The 17,562-nt window shown below is 60.1% G+C and overlaps 1 protein-coding gene across 1 annotated transcript in view; it reads right to left on the bottom strand.

Annotated features, from left to right (window-relative positions):
- Window positions 1–17,562, bottom strand: part of SBF1 (SET binding factor 1) — an 80,684-nt gene that overhangs the window by 38,998 nt on the left and 24,124 nt on the right. The window contains exons 3-10 of the mRNA XM_069866700.1: window positions 15,648–15,785; window positions 15,427–15,561; window positions 11,405–11,515; window positions 6,205–6,310; window positions 5,742–5,874; window positions 2,834–2,942; window positions 1,061–1,174; window positions 458–535 (exon numbers count right to left, since the gene is read on the bottom strand). Of these exons, the coding sequence (XP_069722801.1) occupies window positions 458–535; window positions 1,061–1,174; window positions 2,834–2,942; window positions 5,742–5,874; window positions 6,205–6,310; window positions 11,405–11,515; window positions 15,427–15,561; window positions 15,648–15,785 (924 nt within the window). The remainder of the gene's footprint in view (window positions 1–457; window positions 536–1,060; window positions 1,175–2,833; window positions 2,943–5,741; window positions 5,875–6,204; window positions 6,311–11,404; window positions 11,516–15,426; window positions 15,562–15,647; window positions 15,786–17,562) is intronic.

Raw genomic sequence — 17,562 nt, 5'->3', positions numbered from 1 at the left:
GGAGCAGAGGGGACAATCCCCTCCCTCCCTGCTGCCCACGGTCTCTGGATGCAGCCCAGGACACGGGGGGTTTCTGGGCTGCGAGCGCACCTTGTGGCTCCTGTGGAGCTTCTCCCCCATCACCCCAAGTCCTTCTCCTCAAGCTGCTCCCATCACACCATCCCCAGCCTGGATTGAACCTGTGGATTGTCCCGACCCATGTGTAGGACCTTGCCCTTGGCCCTGTTGACCCTCCCGAGGTTCTCCAGCCCCACTTCTCCAGCCTGTCCAGGTCCCTCTGGATCCCACCCAAGTGCTCCACTCAGCTTGGTGGCCTCAAATCCAGCCGCCCCTCTCCTTGGGCCACCAGATCCGTGCTGCCCCTCAACCTTGACAACACCAAGATGGAGCCAGGCCGGGAATCGCCCCCGCGCGCAGGAGAAGGGCTGAGGGTCCCCGTCCTCCCACCTCCACCCACCTGCATCTTGAGGGAAGAGGCGGAAATGGTGGAAGGGGGGAATGCGAGATCTGCCACCTCCAGCTCGGGGTCCAAGACCTGCAGAGACAAAGCACAAAGCGCCCTCAGTTCCCAAGGGAACGTTTGTCTTCACAGCTTCTCCTAGAGACCAAACAACATCCAGGAGAAAGGTCTGAGGGGCTGTGAAACGACCCCGAGGGGCTGGAACCTCCAGGGAGCAGAAACCGAATCACAGAATCATGGAATAACTGTGGTTGGTAAAGACCTCCAAGATCCTCCAATCCATCAACCCAACCCCACCAGCCATGGATCCACATCCCTCTGCAGATCCTCCTGCCCTCCAGCCATGGATCCAGACCCCTCTGCAGATCCTCCTGCCCTCCAGCCATGGATCCAGATCCCTCTGCAGATCCTCCTGCCCTCCAGCCATGGATCCAGATCCCTCTGCGGATCCTCCTGCCCTCCCTGATGGGGAAGGTCTCCTGGGACATGACCTCTGCTCTGAGGGGTCCTGGTGGCTCCGTTCCCAGCTCCCCATGGGGACGCGTCTCGTTCCCGAGGCACTGGCCGCCCTGCAGGGGGAGGAGAAGCCGAAGACCTTACCATGGAGAGGGCTTCCCGGGTCTGCTGGAGCAGCGGCTCAGGGAGAAGGGAGATGTGGACGCACTCGGGGACGTTGACTGTCCCGCCGTCCAGGTCTGCGATGACCACATCCAGCTGGAAGGGAGAGGACAAGGGTGAGACGAAGGCTTTCCAACGCCCTCCCACCACCACGGAGAGGGAACAAGGAGGACAGTTCAGAAGAGGAGGGATCCTCGGCCTCACGACTCATTTTCCCTCACCCAGAGCCACCAAACCCCTGGTTGGCCAACACACAAGCCATGGTGGAAACCAACCTCTCCCTCCAACAAAGGTGGCCGGGGGAGGACAACCGGGTGGGAGAGGGAGGTGGCTTTGCCATGGATCCTCCTGCCCTCCAGCCATGGATCCAGACCCCTCTGCAGATCCTCCTGCCCTCCAGCCATGGATCCAGATCCCTCTGCAGATCCTCCTGCCCTCCAGCCACGGATCCAGATCCCTCTGCAGATCCTCCTGCCCTCCAGCCATGGATCCAGATCCCTCTGCAGATCCTCCTGCCCTCCAGCCATGGATCCAGAGCCCTCTGCAGATCCTCCTGCCCTCCAGCCATGGATCCAGATCCCTCTGCAGATCCTCCTGCCCTCCAGCCATGGATCCAGCCTGCCCTCCCCACCCTCATGGTGAAGAATTTCTTCCCAAGATCTCATCTCAATGTCCCCTCTTTCAGCTTCAAACCCTTCCCCTGGTCCTGTGCCTGCGCTGCCTCCTCAGAAGCTCCTCCCCAGCTTCAACTCCGTTTCTGAACTGCAGCCCCAGGTACCAGCGCGGCCTCCTGGCAGCTCTAAGTGAGTTTCCAACCCAAAGCCTTGGTCAACACCCGCTGCTGGGCACCAAGGATGCTTGACTGCTCCCTCTTAGAATCATAGAATCATAGAATCACCAGGCTGGAAGAGACCCACCAGATCATGGAGTCCAACCATCCCCATCAATCACTAACCCATGTCCCTCAGCACCTCGGCCACCCGGCCCTTAAACCCCTCCAGGGAAGGGGACTCCACCACCGCCCTGGGCAGCCTCGGACAGGGCTTGAGGACCCTTTTGGTGAAGAAGTTCCACCTGAGGTCCAACCTGGAGCTTGAGGCCATTCCCTCTCGTCCTGTCCCCTGGCCCTTGGGAGAAGAGCCCAGCTCCCTCCTCTCCACAACCTCCTCTCAGGGAGTTGGAGAGAGCAATGAGGTCTCCCCTCAGCCTCCTCTTCTCCAGCCTAAACACCCCCAGGGCCCTCAGGCTTCTTCTCCAGCCCCTTCCCCAGCTCCGTTGCTCTTCTCCAGACGTGCTCCAATATCTCAAGGTCTTTCTTGTGGGGAGGGGACCAGCACTGACCCCAGGATTCGAGGAGCGGTCTCCCCAGGGCCGAGGCCAGAGGGAGAAGAACCTCCCTGGCCCTGCTGGCCACGCCGGCTCTGCTCCAAGCCAAGATGCCCTTGGCCTTCTTGGCCCCCTGGGCCCCTGCTGGCTCCTGGTCAACCAACCCCCCCAGGTCCTTCTCCTCCAGGCCCTTTCCAGCCAGCCTTCTCCTAGGCTGGAGCTGCCCAGGGTTGTTGTGCCCCAAGGGCAGGACCCGCCCTTTGGCCTCGTTAACCCTCATCCCGTTGGTCTCAGCCCATGGATCCAGCCTGGTCAGGTCCCTTTGGAGCCTCCCGACCTTCCAGCAGATCCAGCTCCCCCCCAGCTCAGTGTCACCCCCATCTGCTCCCCCCCCACCCCGTTCCTCCACCAGGATCCCCACGTTCTCACCAGCTCCTGCGTCTCCGACTGGAAGACGGAGTGCACTCCGATGATGAACGGTGTTGGGGTGCTCAGGACCTCGAGGAGCTGGGCAGGTAGGATGGGGACGTAGGTGAAGCTGTAACCGAGAGAGAGCGTCACCTCAGCGGATCCAGCCCCGCTCTTCACCCCAGCCCCGTCCTTCCCTCCCCATCCCCAACAATTCCGACTATTCCCCCTGCGGGCTCCTCGTTCCACCAGGTCCCCTCTTGGTGAGGACGTGCCCTACGGCGACTCAAGGTTCCTGAGCCCCGTCACGCTCCTTCCCTGGCGCTGGAGTCACCCTCCAAGTTCTCAGCGAGGAAAAAAAAGTTTCCTCAGAGCAAGTTGACTCCAAAAAACAACCTTTCTTGGGAACACAACGAGCCTTTCTGGAGCCGCGGAGGGGATGTCGCCAGCTGGAAACGGAGCCGGTGCCAACAATGGCTCCTTTATCTCCGCTCTCCTACCTGGGAACCGGGCAACCAGCCCCAGCGGTGGCCGGGGAAGGGCACGGCCACCCCTCAGGGGTCTGCGGTGGCCCGGCCACCACCGCTGTCCTCTAACAAAAGGTCTCTGTGTGCCCAAGGAGAGCAGGATCTGCCCCACGGCCTCCTGGAAGCCTCCCAGGGTTGGGTTGGAGCGAGGCCAGGACAGCGGAAACTGTGAGCCGGGGCTCCGTGGGGCTGGGAGGAGGGAAAAGGGATGGGTTCTGGAAGGAGAAACATCTCCAGCACCTCCTCCAGCCATGGATCCAGATCCCTCTGCAGATCCTCCTGCCCTCCAGCCATAGATCCACATCCCTCTGCAGATCCTCCTGCCCTCCAGCCATGGATCCAGGTCCCTCTGCAGATCCTCCTGCCCTCCAGCCATGGATCCAGATCCCTCTGCAGATCCTCCTGCCCTCCAGCCATGGATCCAGGTCCCTCTGCAGATCCTCCTGCCCTCCAGCCATGGATCCAGCTCCCCCTGCAGATCCTCCTGCCCTCCAGCCATGGATCCAGATCCCTCTGCAGATCCTCCTGCCCTCCAGCCATGGATCCAGATCCCCCTACAGATCCTCCTGCCCTCCAGCCATGGATCCAGATCCCTCTGCAGATCCTCCTGCCCTCCAGCCATGGATCCACATCCCTCTGCAGATCCTCCTGCCCTCCAGCCATGGATCCAGGTCCCTCTGCAGATCTTCCTGCCCTCCAGCCATGGATCCAGCTCTCCCTGCAGATCCTCCTGCCCTCCATCCATGGATCCAGATCCCTCTGCAGATCCTCCTGCCCTCCAGCCATGGATCCAGATCCCTCTGCAGATCCTCCTGCCCTCCAGCCATGGATCCAGATCCCTCTGCAGATCCTCCTGCCCTCCAGCCATGGATCCAGATCCCTCTGCAGATCCTCCTGCCCTCCAGCCATGGATCCAGGTCCCTCTGCAGATCTTCCTGCCCTCCAGCCATGGATCCAGCTCTCCCTGCAGATCCTCCTGCCCTCCAGCCATGGATCCAGATCCCTCTGCAGATCCTCCTGCCCTCCAGCCATGGATCCAGATCCCCCTACAGATCCTCCTGCCCTCCAGCCATGGATCCAGAGCCCTCTGCAGATCCTCCTGCCCTCCAGCATTGCTGGAGCACAAAGGGCTTGCCAGCCTCTCCTTGGAGTTCTCACAGTGAGGAACGGTGTGTGCTGGCGGCTCCTGGAGCCACGGGTACTGCTGGCAAGGCTGGCTCCGTGCTTCCTGTCTAGAGACGAGGGCTGGAAGGTTCCCACCTGACGTCTCTTGAAGCTGGAGAAGAAGGGCGACTGCTTTGCTGAGTCGTGGGGTGCAAAGGAGTGAGATGGAGATCTGCTGCCCACATCAAAGCCCACAGAGAACCAGAATAGGTGGAGTTGGAAGGGATCATCCAGTTCCAACCCCGCTGCCATGGGCAGGGACACCTCCCACCGGATCAGGGGCTCCAAGCTCCATCCAACCTGGCCTTGAACCCCTCCAGGGATGGGGCAGCCACACTTCTCCAGGAAACCTGTTCCAGGGTCTCACCACACTCAGCTTGATGAAATTCCTCCTGATGTCCAGTCTAACTCTGCCCCTCGCCAGTTTGTCCCCATTGCCCCTCGTCCCATCCCCACAAGCCTTTGGGAACAGCCCCTCCCCAGCTTTCCTGGAGCCCCTTCAGGTGCTGGAAGGTCTCTCTAAGGTCTCCTCGGAGCCTTCTCTTCTCCACAACCCCAACTCTCTCAGCCTGTCCTCGGACAGGAGGTTCTCCAGCCCTCGCATCATCCTTGGAGCCTCCTCTGGCCCCGTCCCAACAGCTCCATCTCCTTCTCCTGCTGAGGATTCCAGCCCTGGCCCCAACCCTCCAGCTGAGGTCTCCCCGAGAGGAGCAGAGGGGACAATCCCCTCCCTCCCTGCTGGCCACGTTCTCTGGATGCAGCCCAGGACACGGGGGGTTTCTGGGCTGCGAGCGCACCTTGTGGCTCCTGTGGAGCTTCTCCTCCATCATCACCCCAGGTCCTTCTCCTCAAGCTGCTCCCATCACACCATCCCCAGCCTGGACCGAACCCAGGGATTGCCCCGACCCACGTGTAGGACCTGAGAACTTCATTTCTCCAAGCCCTACACCACCAGAGCGTCTGCAAGGCCTTCACCTGCAGCAACCTCATGGAAAAACCTTGAAGGACTTTCTCACTGAATTCTGGACAGGTCGTAGAGTCCCTCACGAACCCTTAGAAGATGCTACTATTGGTCTAGACTTAAGCTTATACTTCGAAAACCAGTAACACCAGCTCTGAAACTGGGAGGGAAGCAAGAGGGAGGCAGCAGAGCCAGCAGGGGCTCCACGGGCTTGTGTCTCCTCGCTGGTGGAGGGCGAGGAGCTCGAGGAGCTCGAGGAGAGCTGGGCGACCCTCACCTGTACTTGAGGGGGAACATGAGGGCGAGGAGAGCCCGGCAGGCGTCGGTCAACCTCTGGTAACTGCTGGAGAGAAAGAGGATCTTGTGCTCGGTGAGCGCCGCGCAGAAGAGGTACAGGACGTTGGTGATGCCTGCGGAGAGAAAGGGACCTCAGGATGGAGGGTTTGTCCCTCGCATCCCACCGGAGAGCACGGAACCCCACATGAGCTCCCCACAGTTCCTCCTCAGCTTTCTTGGAGCCCCTTCAGACACTGGAAGGTCTCTCTAAGGTCTCCTCGGAGCCTTCCCTTCTCCACAACCCCAACTCCCTCAGCCTGTCCTCGGACGGGAGGTTCTCCAGCCCTCGCATCATCCTTGGAGCCTCCTCTGGACCAGCTCTAACATCTCCAGATCCTTGCTGGGCTGAGGACTCCATGTAGACCCGGGACGTGATGAGGAGGAGGTGTGGGGAGAGGTCTCACCGAGCTGGCGGAAGAGGAGGGCGACACTGCAGCTGCTGACGGGCAGCGAGTCATTGATGGGCGTCTGGATCACCTGCCGGTCCCCTGCGCCCAGGGAGATGGTCCTCTGCAAGAGAGAAGAGAGCCGGTCACGGGGCAACCACCCCACCAAGGCGAGGAGGAGCAGCAAGGGGCGAGGAGAAGCACCAAGGGGTGAGGAGAAGCACCAAGGGGTGAGGAGAAGAACCAAGGCGGGAGGAGAAGCAGCAAAGGGTGAAGAGAAGCAGAAAGGAGTGAGGAGAAGCACCAAGGGGTGAGGAGAAGCACCAAAGGGTGAGGAGAAGCACCAAGGGGTGAGGAGAAGCAGCAAAGGGTGAGGAGAAGCACCAAGGGGTGAGGAGAAGCACCAAAGGGAGAGGAGAAGCACCAAGGGGTGAGGAGAAGCAGCAAAGGGTGAGGAGAAGCACCAAGGGGTGAGGAGAAGCAGCAAAGGGTGAGGAGAAGCACCAAAGGGTGAGGAGAAGCACCAAGGGGTGAGGAGAAGCACCAAAGGGTGAAGAGAAGCACCAAGGGGTGAGGAGAAGCACCAAGGGGTGAAGAGAAGCACCAAGGGGTGAGGAGAAGCACCAAGGGGTGAGGAGAAGCACCAAGGGGTGAGGAGAAGCACCAAGGGGTGAGGAGAAGCACCAAGGGGTGAGGAGAAGCACCAAGGGGTGAAGAGAAGCAGCAAAGGGTGAGGAGAAGCACCAAGGGGTGAGGAGAAGCAGCAAAGGGTGAGGAGAAGCACCAAGGGGTGAAGAGAAGCACCAAGGGGTGAAGAGAAGCAGCAAAGGGTGAGGAGAAGCACCAAGGGGTGAAGAGAAGCACCAAGGGGTGAGGAGAAGCACCAAAGGGTGAGGAGAAGCATCAAAGGGAGAGGAGAAGCACCAAGGGGGGAGGAGAAGCACCAAAGGGTGAGGAGAAGCACCAAGGGGTGAGGAGAAGCACCAAGGGGTGAGGAGAAGCAGCAAGGGGTGAAGAGAAGCACCAAAGGGTGAGGAGAAGCAGCAAAGGTTGAGGAGATGCACCAAGGGGTGAAGAGAAGCACCAAAGGGTGAGGAGAAGCATCAAGGGGTGAGGAGAAGCACCAAGGGGTGAAGAGAAGCACCAAAGGGTGAGGAGAAGCACCAAGGGGCGAGGAGAAGCACCAAAGGGTGAGGAGGGCTCTCCAGAAGCTCAGCAGCCCCAGCTTGGGACAGGAGCAGCACCAGCTCCACCAGAGGACAGGGTTGTCCTGTCCAGGCAGCGAGCCCCGGCTCTGCAAAAGGGTTTCGGTACCTCCTCGCTCAGCTCTGCTGCACCCAGAGCAGAGCAACCACCCCTGATCTGAGCCACCAGCCCCAATCCGGTCTCCAAGACCAGACCACCACGATCCACAAGCCCCAGGAGAAGCCAACAGGGCAGCGCAGGAACACAACCCCCTTCCCAGAGCCCAGGGGGACCACACGCCCCGAGGTGCTCAGGGTCACAGAATCATAGAGTGGGTTGGGTTGAAGGGACCTTCAAGATCATCCAGTTCCAACCCCCCAGCCCCGGGCAGGGACACCTCCCACTGGATCAGGGGCTCCAAGCTCCATCCAACCTGGCCTTGAACCCCTCCAGGGATGGGGCAGCCACAGCTTCTCCTGGGAAACCTGATCCAGGGCCTCCCCACCCTCATGGTGAAGAAATTCCTCCTCCTGTCCAGTCTAACTCTGCCCCTCTCCAGTTTATCCCCATTGCCCCTCGTCCCATCCCCACAAGCCTTTGGGAACAGCCCCTCCCCAGCTTTCCTGGAGCCCCTTCAGGCTCTGGAAGGTCTCTCTAAGGTCTCCTCGGAGCCTTCTCTTCTCCACAACCCCAACTCTCCCAGCCTGTCCTCGGACGGGAGGTTCTCCAGCCCTCGCATCATCCTTGGAGCCTCCTCCGGCCCCGTCCCAACAGCTCCATCTCCTTCTCCTGCTGAGGATTCCAGCCCTGGCCCCAACCCTCCAGCTGAGGTCTCCCCGAGAGGAGCAGAGGGGACAATCCCCTCCCTCCCTGCTGGCCACGCTCTCTGGATGCAGCCCAGGACACGGGGGGTTTCTGGGCTGCGAGCGCACCTTGTGGCTCCTGTGGAGCTTCTCCTCCCCCAGCCCCCCAAGTCCTTCTCCTCAAGCTGCTCCCATCACACCATCCCCAGCCTGGACTGAACCCGAGGACTGTCCCGACCCATGTGTAGGACGTTGCCCTTGGCCTTGTTGACCCTCCTGAGGTTCTCCAGCCCCACTTCTCCAGCCTGTCCAAGGTCCCCCTGGATCCATCTCGTCCCTCTGGTGTGACACCCGCCCCACCCAGCTGGGTGTCACCTGCAAACCAGCTGAGGTGCCCTCGATCTCGCTGACGGTGTCACTGATGAAGATATTAAGCAGCACTGGTCCAAGATGGACCTCTGAGGGACACCACTAGTCATGGATCTCCATCTGGACCTTGAGCCATTGACCACAACTCTCTTGAACACGACCATCCGACCAGTTTCTCATCCACCCAACTGTCCACCCATCCGATCCACCTCTCTCCAATAATTTAGAGAGAAGGATCTCGTGGAGACCGTGTCCCAAGGCTTTCCAGAAGCCCGGCTAGACCCCATCCCTTGGGTTTCCTCCGTGGTCACCCCGGAACCGAGGTTGCTATGGAGGAGAAGACCCCAACGAAAGAAAAGGTGTGCGTACCGCTGCTTCGTCGTCCGCGTCAGGCTGAGGTGGAGACAGAGACAGCAACGTGAGTTAGAGACACGTGGACAGCAAGGTCATGGTGGACACACACACACATGGGATGAGGCCAAGGAGAAGCCGAAAGACGCAGACACAAAGCAAAAGCAACAGCCACGTGGACGCGGCAGGAGGACAGAGAAAGGACGTGCCACCACGGGGTGTCCTCGGTCCCCCAGCGAGGACGGAGCCGGCAAGAACTGAGAGGGAGGGAGATATGGTGGCTCGGGGGGTTGTCCTGCTCCACAAAGCTTCTCCTCTCCCGGGACAACGTGGACACGGCCCCCGGGGAGGAACCAGCTGGAGTTGGCCAGGTCCTGCAGGAACGTCCCCAGAGCAAAGCCGAGGCGCTCGGCACAGCACCCTAAAGCCCTCTCCTGCCACCCCAAGGACGGCTGGTGGACCTTCCCAGGACCTGTGGTGCTCCAGGAGGAGGCACCGAGCCTGTGCTGGGCCAGGACTGCTGGTGGACCTTCTCAGGACCTGCAGCACTCCAGGAGGAGGCACCAAGCCTGTGCTAGATCATGCCTGCTGGTGGACCTTCCCAGGACCTGTGGTGCTCCAGGAGGAGGCACCAAGCCTGTGCTAGATCATGCCTGCTGGTGGACCTTCTCAGGACCTGCAGCACTCCAGGAGGAGGCACCAAGCCTGTGCTGGACCAGGACGGCTGGTGGACCTTCCCAGGACCTGCGTTGCTCCAGGAGGAGGCACCAAGCCTGTGCTAGATCATGCCTGCTGGTGGACCTTCCCAGGACCTGCAGCACTCCAGGAGGAGGCACCGAGCCTGTGCTGGGCCAGGACTGCTGGTGGACCTTCCCAGGACCTGCAGCACTCAAGGAGGAGGCACCGAGCCTGTGCTGGACCAGGATGGGCCCAGCAGGAAGCCCCAGCCCAAGAAGCCTGCAGAGATCCATGGGTTTGGGACACCATCCACCCCTCCCAGCGATGGTGGAGGCAGGTCCCTCTGCTCCAGGCCCCGGGGACCTGCAGCAGCAAAGGTTCCTCCGCTCCGGAGCAGCCTGGACATCTGGGAATTGGGGAAAGAGGAGCTGCTGCAGAAGACACGTGTCCATCCATGGTTCCGTTCCATGGTAGAAGAGCTGCAGGGTGTTACACCGCTGCCTCCAAACCCCTCCAGCCGGGTGTCCCTCTTCTTCTTCCAGCTCCAAGAGAGCTTCTCTGAGCCCATCCTCACCCAGCTGCCACTCACGGGAGCAGGACCGAGCCCAGCTGGACTTCCTCGAGCCAGAAGATGGTTTGAGGAACACTTGGCTCCGCGGGAGCAAACAGGAGGGTCATTTGCATGGTGGCCACAAGCGAGGCCGTTGCTCCTCAAGCCTCGTCCACCAGAGACGTTGGCCAAGCACAAGCCACAGGTTCAAGGAGAGAGCCCCAAGCTGCTCAGCTGGCAATGAGGCTGTTGCTCCTCAAGCCTCGTCCACCAGAGACGGTGGCCAAGCACAAGCCAGAGGTTCAAGGAGAGAGCCCCAAGCTGCTCAGCTGGCAATGAGGCCTTTGCTCCTCAAGCCTCGTCCACCAGAGACGTTGGCCAAGCACAAGCCACAGGTTCAAGGAGAGAGCCCCAAGCTGCTCAGCTGGCAATGAGGCTGTTGCTCCTCAAGCCTCGTCCACCAGAGACGTTGGCCAAGCACAAGCCACAGGTTTGAGGAGAGAGCCCCAAGCTGCTCAGCTGGCAATGAGGCCTTTGCTCCTCAAGCCTCGTCCACCAGAGACGGTGGCCAAGCACAAGCCAGAGGTTCAAGGAGAGAGCCCCAAGCTGCTCAGCTGGCAATGAGGCCTTTGCTCCTCAAGCCTCGTCCACCAGAGATGTTGGCCAAGCACAAGCCACAGGTTTGAGGAGAGAGCCCCAAGCTGCTCAGCTGGCAATGAGGCTGTTGCTCCTCAAGCCTCGTCCACCAGAGACGTTGGCCAGGCACAAGCCAGAGGTTCAAGGAGAGAGCCCCAAGCTGCTCAGCTGGCCAGCATCAGCCTCGCTCGGCCTCCTCCCTGGAGGATTGTCCCAGCTTGGCCGTGACCTCCCTGCTGGGGGAACGAGCAGAGACCGAGGCGAGTGTTTGCACAGACCCATGGGTGCCTGCGGAAACCAGCTGGTGGTGGAGCCACCTCGTCCGTTCTCCTTGAAGGAGCGAGAAGCCAAGAGCGGCCACAGCAAGCTGGAGACAGGTGAAGCGGGGAGGTCCCAGCGGCTCCAGGAGCTCAACGCCTCTAGAGCACAGAGGGTTGGTTGTTGTTCCGACTCTTGAGCACTTGGGAAGGCGCTACCTGCACTGGCCAAGCACTTGACCATGGCCCACGAGCCAAAGGAGCCTCCTCAGCTCCCACCAGGAGAAGAAAACCAGGACACGGCTGAGGGAAACCATCCCCGGGGCTGCCGGAGCTGCTCAGGAGGCAGAAGCGAGGAGAGGAGAGAGCACGAAGGGCAGGTGACCCACCTGAGCTCCCCCGGTGATGGGGATGGTGCACGTCAGCAGGTTCCCGATGACGTTCTCCAAGGACACGCTCAGTCCGTCCACGTAGATGGTGTAGATGAGGCCCAGGCTGTTCTGGAGAGGGAAGCACAACCCAGCCGAGCGTCAGGGCGGGAAGTGGAGGAAAATGGAAAGGTTTGGGTTGGGGAGGACCTCCAGCTCCACCTCAAATCATGGAATGGGTTGGGTTGGAAGGGACCTTCAAGATCATCCAGTTCCACGCCTGCCATGAGCACGGACACCTCCCACTGGATCAGGGGCTCCAAGCCCCATCCAACCTGGCCTTGAACCCCTCCAGGGATGGGGCAGCCACCCCTGCTCTGGGAAACCTGTTCCAGGGCCTCCAAACCCTCAGCATGAAGAAATTCCTCCTCGTGTCCAGTCTAACTCTGCCCCTCTCCAGTTCATCCCCATTGCCCCTCGTCCCATCTCCAAGACTTTGTAGAAGGTCCCTCCCCAGCTTTCCTGGAGCCCCTTCAGGTGCTGGAAGGTCTCTCTAAGGTCTCCTCGGAGCCTTCTCTTCTCCACAACCCCAACTCTCCCAGCCTGTCCTCGGACGGGAGGTTCTCCAGCCCTCGCATCATCCTTGGAGCCTCCTCTGGCCCCGTTCCAACAGCTCCATCTCCTTCTCCTGCTGAGGATTCCAGCCCTGGCCCCAACCCTCCAGCTGAGGTCTCCCGGAGAGGAGCAGAGGGGACAATCCCCTCCCTGGATCTGCTGCTCCCACTCTTTGGATGCAGCCCAGGACACGGGTTTTTCTGACCTTCGAGGTCACATACTACACGGATGAATGAGGAATGTGAGGAATTTGTCTTGAAGGCCCCCGTTGGGTGTTTTCTTTTTAACCCAAAGCATCTTCTCACGTCACTGAGAAGAAGAGAAAACACAATGAGTGGGGCTCGGGCCAGAAGGGGCCAGGCAGCTCCTCCAGCTCCAGGGTTGGTGGAACAACCGAGCACGCAGGGCCTGACCTCGACCCGAGCAAGAGGAGCTCGCAGTCCAGCATCATCTGACCCAGAGGACCAGCAGGTCCTGGTCGTGGGCTCCAGAGACCTCTGGTTACAGAAAAGAATCATGGAATGGTTTGGGTTGGAAGGGACCTTGAAGATCATCCAGTTCCAACCCCTCTGCCATAGGCAGGGACACCTCCTGCTGGATCAGGGTGATCAAAGCCCCATCCAACCTGGCCTTGAACCCCTCCAGGGATGGGGCAGCCACAGCTTCCCTGGACAACCTGTTCCAGGGCCTCCTCACCCTCATCATGAAGAAATTCCTCCTCATGTCCAGCCTCAATCTTGCCCCTTCCAATTTAAAGCCACCCCCCGTCATCCCATCACTCCAAGACTGTGTGAACAGCCCCTCCCCAGCTTTCCTGGAGCCCCTTCAGACACTGGAAGGTCTCTCTAAGGTCTCCTCGGAGCCTTCTCTTCTCCACAACCCCAACTCTCCCAGCCTGTCCTTGGACGGGAGGTTCTCCAGCCCTCGCATCATCCTTGGAGCCTCCTCTGGCCCCGTCCCAACAGCTCCATCTCCTTCTCCTGCTGAGGATTCCAGCCCTGGCCCCAACCCTCCAGCTGAGGTCTCCCCGAGAGGAGCAGAGGGGACAATCCCCTCCCTCCCTGCTGGCCACGTTCTCTGGATGCAGCCCAGGACACGGGGGGTTTCTGGGCTGCGAGCGCACCTTGTGGCTCCTGTGGAGCTTCTCCTCCCCCAGCCCCCCAAGTCCTTCTCCTCAAGCTGCTCCATCACACCATCCCCAGCCTGGATTGAAATCAGGGATTGCCCCAACCAAGGACTTTGCCCTTGGCCTTGTTGACCCTCCTGAGGTTCTCCAGCCCCACTTCTCCAGCGTGTCCAGGTCCCCCTCATCCATCCCATCCTTCCTTGTGGAGCCACAACCCCCCAAAGCTGCTGAAAACCCCCAGGGATTTTGCACCCAAAGGGCAAGAGCAGGTTTTTTAGCTTCACGCGGGGACCTCAATGAGACGTCAACCTCGTTGAGTGGCCAGACATGCTGAGTCCCACCACAACCCGAGCTGGTACACAGGCCAGAGGGACCTGCCAGCCCAGCTGTGGAGCGGAGATCCTGCTCCCACAGCTGAGGAACCTCCCAGGAACGCCCTGGTGATAAGAGGGAAATGACCCGAGGAGAGCAGGACTGGAGGGCTCTTGTCGCTCGTGTGCTCCTCAAAACTCACTGAGGTGACTAATTCAACAGCTCAACCGTGGAATCAGGCAGCCAGAAAGTTTCTGGGCTCCTCAAGAAACCAGCCAGGGAAGATGAGCAGTCAGGGACGCGAGGACCATGGAAGCCATCGCAGCGTGGCCCTCAGGGAGAAGTTCTTGCAGGAGAAGTCCATCTTTTGGACCATTATCTGACCTCCAGAGCCGTCCCTGTGGCTGCTGCCTGGCAGGAGAGCATCAGCCGCTCCACCCGGCTGGGCTCTCAACCTTCCAGACTTGAGATAACGAAGAGCTCCTGGATTTGAGAGACCTCCAGCTCCAGGGCAGGCCAGGCACGGACTCACAAAACCTTGGGATGGGTTGAGTTGGAAGGGACCTCAAAGCCCAGCCAGTTCCACTCCTGCTGCCATAGGCAGGGACACCTCCCACTGGATCAAGGGCTCCAAGCCCCATCCAACCTGGCCTTGAACCCCTCCAGGGATGGGGCAGCCACAGCTTCTCTGGGAAACCTGTTCCAGGGTCTCCAAGCCCTCATCATGAAGAAATTCTTCCCAATGTCTACTCTAAATCGTCCCTCCTCCAGTTTAAAGTCATTGCTGCACGTCCCATCACTCCAGGCCCAGATTTCTGGAGCTCCAGTCCATACTGGAAGGTCTCTCTAAGGTCTCCTCGGAGCCTTCTCTTCTCCACAACCCCAACTCTCTCCTTGTGTCCTCGGACGGGAGGTTCTCCAGCCCTCGCATCATCCTTGGAGCCTCCTCTGGCCCCGTTCCAACAGCTCCATCTCCTTCTCCTGCTGAGGATTCCAGCCCTGGCCCCAACCCTCCAGCTGAGGTCTCCCCGAGAGGAGCAGAGGGGACAATCCCCTCCCTCCCTGCTGCCCACGGTCTCTGGATGCAGCCCAAGCTACAAAACTCAAAGGTCCTACAGGAACAGGCTGTTCTTCACGGTTTCCTTACTACCAAAGCTGGACCAAGGCCACCCGCTCAGCTCCGGCTCCGCTCCTGGATCGGGATTCACAGTTTCCCACGGTGCCGTGCCAAAGTTCTCCTACAGCTCCTGTTCCTGGCAGCGTTGATGTGGCTCCTGGTTGCTCCTGAAGCCAGAAGATCTTTCCTAACGTTGCTCTCCCCTCCCTCTCAGAATCATAGAATAGTTTGGGTTGGAAGGGACCTTGAAGATCATCCAGTTCCAACCCCCGTGACGGGCAGGGACACCTCCCGCTGGATCAGGGTGATCAAAGCCCCATCCCACCTGGCCTGGAACACCTCCAGGGATGGGGCAGCCACAGCTTCTCTGGGAAACCTGGGCCAGGGTCTCCAAACCCTCATTGTGAAGAGTTTCTTCTTTATGTCCAGTCTAACTCTGCCCCTCTCCAGTTTATCCCCATTGCCCCTCGTCCCGTCCCCACAAACCTTTGTAGAAGGTCCCTCCCCAGCTTTCCTGGAGCCCCTTCAGGTGCTGGAAGGTCTCTCTAAGGTCTCCTCGGAGCCTTCTCTTCTCCACAACCCCAACTCTCCCAGCCTGTCCTCGGACGGGAGGTTCTCCAGCCCTCGCATCATCCTTGGAGCCTCCTCTGGCCCCATTCCAACAGCTCCATCTCCTTCTCCTGCTGAGGATTCCAGCCCTGGCCCCAACCCTCCAGCTGAGGTCTCCCCGAGAGGAGCAGAGGGGACAATCCCCTCCCTCGCCCTGCTGGTGTCCTACCAAGATCTGGAGCTGCTGCTTGGTTCTGGGTGGTGGGAACGGCTCTGGAATGGAAGGGGAAGAAGGTCCCAAGCCATGGAGCGTTCCAGACTTACCCTGAACACCTCGGCGTGGTCCAGCCGGGAGACCAGCACCAGGCTTTTGGGAGCAAAGAGCTGCGCGGGTTGAACGGGAGACAAGGGCTCCTGTTCCTCCTCCTCCCCGTCCCCGTTCCTGGGGTGGCTTTGAGGCTGAGGAGACGAACATCGATGTTAGACAAAGGCTGCTCTTCCCTCTCCCGGGTTTCCAGGGTTTGGATTCCTCCACCACGAGGTACCTGAGCGCTCTCCACGGCCTCCCAGAAGGTGAAGCAGGCGCAGTAGTGCCGCTCCGAGTTGATGTCGGTCAACACGGCCACGAAGAAGGTCGGGGGGTTCCTCTCCGGGAAGAGCTGCCACCCGCTGGGCTGGCAGAACTGCAAGAGAGGACGGAGGACGGTGTCAGAGAAGCAGAGAATCACCAGGTCGGAAAGGACCCACCGGCTGGCCACGCCGGCTCTGCTCCAAGCCAAGATGCCCTTGGCCTTCTTGGCCCCCTGGGCCCCTGCTGGCTCCTGTCCAACCAACCCCCCCAGGTCCTTCTCCTCCAGGCACTTTCCAGCCAGCCTTCTCCTAGGCTGGAGCTGCCCAGGGTTGGTGTGCCCCAAGGGAAGGACTCAGCCCTTGACCTTGTTGAACCTCATCCAGTTGGCCTCCATCTAGGGATCCATCCTGGCCAGATCCCTCTGCAGATCCTCCTGCCCTCCAGCCATGGATCCAGAGCCCTCTGCAGATCCTCCTGCCCTCCAGCCATGGATCCAGATCCCTCTGCAGATCCTCCTGCCCTCCAGCCATGGATCCAGATCCCTCTGCAGATCCTCCTGCCCTCCAGCCATGGATCCAGATCCCTCTGCAGATCCTCCTACCCTCAAGCAGATCAGCCCTTCCTCCCAGCTTGGTGTCACCCATGAACCTCCTCAGGAAGCCCTCGATCCCCTCTTCATCCAGGTCATGGATAAAGACACTGACCAGAACTGGACCCAGCAGTAAGTCCTGAGTCACCAACACGGCACTCAAGCAGCGCCCAGAATGGTTTGATGGGTTCCTGGGGACTTTCCAAATGTCCTCCTGAGGACTTTTGAACCTTCCTCCTGGGGACTTTCCAACCATCCTCCTGCCCTGGTGGAGCTTGAGGCCATTCCCTCTCGTCCTGTCCCCTGGCCCTTGGGAGAAGAGCCCAGCTCCCTCCTCTCCACAACCTCCTCTCAGGGAGTTGGAGAGAGCAATGAGGTCTCCCCTCAGCCTCCTCTTCTCCAGCCTAAACACCCCCAGGGCCCTCAGGCTTCTTCTCCAGCCCCTTCCCCAGCTCCGTTGCTCTTCTCTGCACTCGCTCCAGAGCCTCAACATCCTTCTTGGAGTGAGGAGCCCAAAACTGAACCCAGGATTCGAGGTGTGGCCTCTCCAGCGCCAGGTCCAGAGGGACGACCCCTTCCCTTCTCCTCCAACTCCAAGGAGATGTTTGTGTCTGGAGGTGCCATCAGGAGGCACACGAGGCCAGAAGCTTCAAATCCCTGAGCAAACCCTGAGACCTCCCACCCCAAAAAGCTTCTCCAAGGGAAGCCAGCAGCAAGCGAGGCACGAGCTGACTTGGGGTGGCCTTCATCTCCATTTCAGAAGCCACCTTAGCTTCAACCTCGCGTGTCCTTCACCCGGGAGAGCTTGTAGGAAGCCTCGGAGCCACCCTTGGCCCCAGCAGGACCAGGCTCCGATTGTTTAAATTCCAGGGATTTTTTGGCTGGACAGTTTGACCCTTGGGGGAAAGAAAAAAAAAAAGCAGCTTCTTCTTCCTTGGGACGGTTCCCAAGTCCCCTCCGGCCAGGAAACACCAACCAGAAAAATGAGATCGACTTCTGCTTCCGGAAAAACAGCTCGAAAAGCCCAACGTGCTGCTGGAATTATGGAGAGCGCTGGACAGGGAGACGGGACACTGAGCTTGGCCACCACCAAGACCACCGGGACAGGGGTTAGGGACATGTCCAGGTCCTTCAGCTTCTGCCCCAGCTGGGAATGAGGAGCACACGGTCCGATTCCCTTCACCAGCGCTTTGGAGGACACGCAACGCTGGGTCGTCTCCGAGCTTCCATTAATCACAGGTCACGTGGAAGGCGTTCGCCACCACCAGCAGCCACCAAGATCGTAGGGTCACAGAATGAT

This window comes from Phaenicophaeus curvirostris, chromosome 1, assembly GCF_032191515.1.
Source record: "Phaenicophaeus curvirostris isolate KB17595 chromosome 1, BPBGC_Pcur_1.0, whole genome shotgun sequence".
Classification (NCBI taxonomy): domain Eukaryota; kingdom Metazoa; phylum Chordata; class Aves; order Cuculiformes; family Cuculidae; genus Phaenicophaeus; species Phaenicophaeus curvirostris.
The sequence above is the reverse complement of the archived record's forward strand: the minus strand, read 5'-3'. Positions and strand labels throughout refer to the sequence as shown.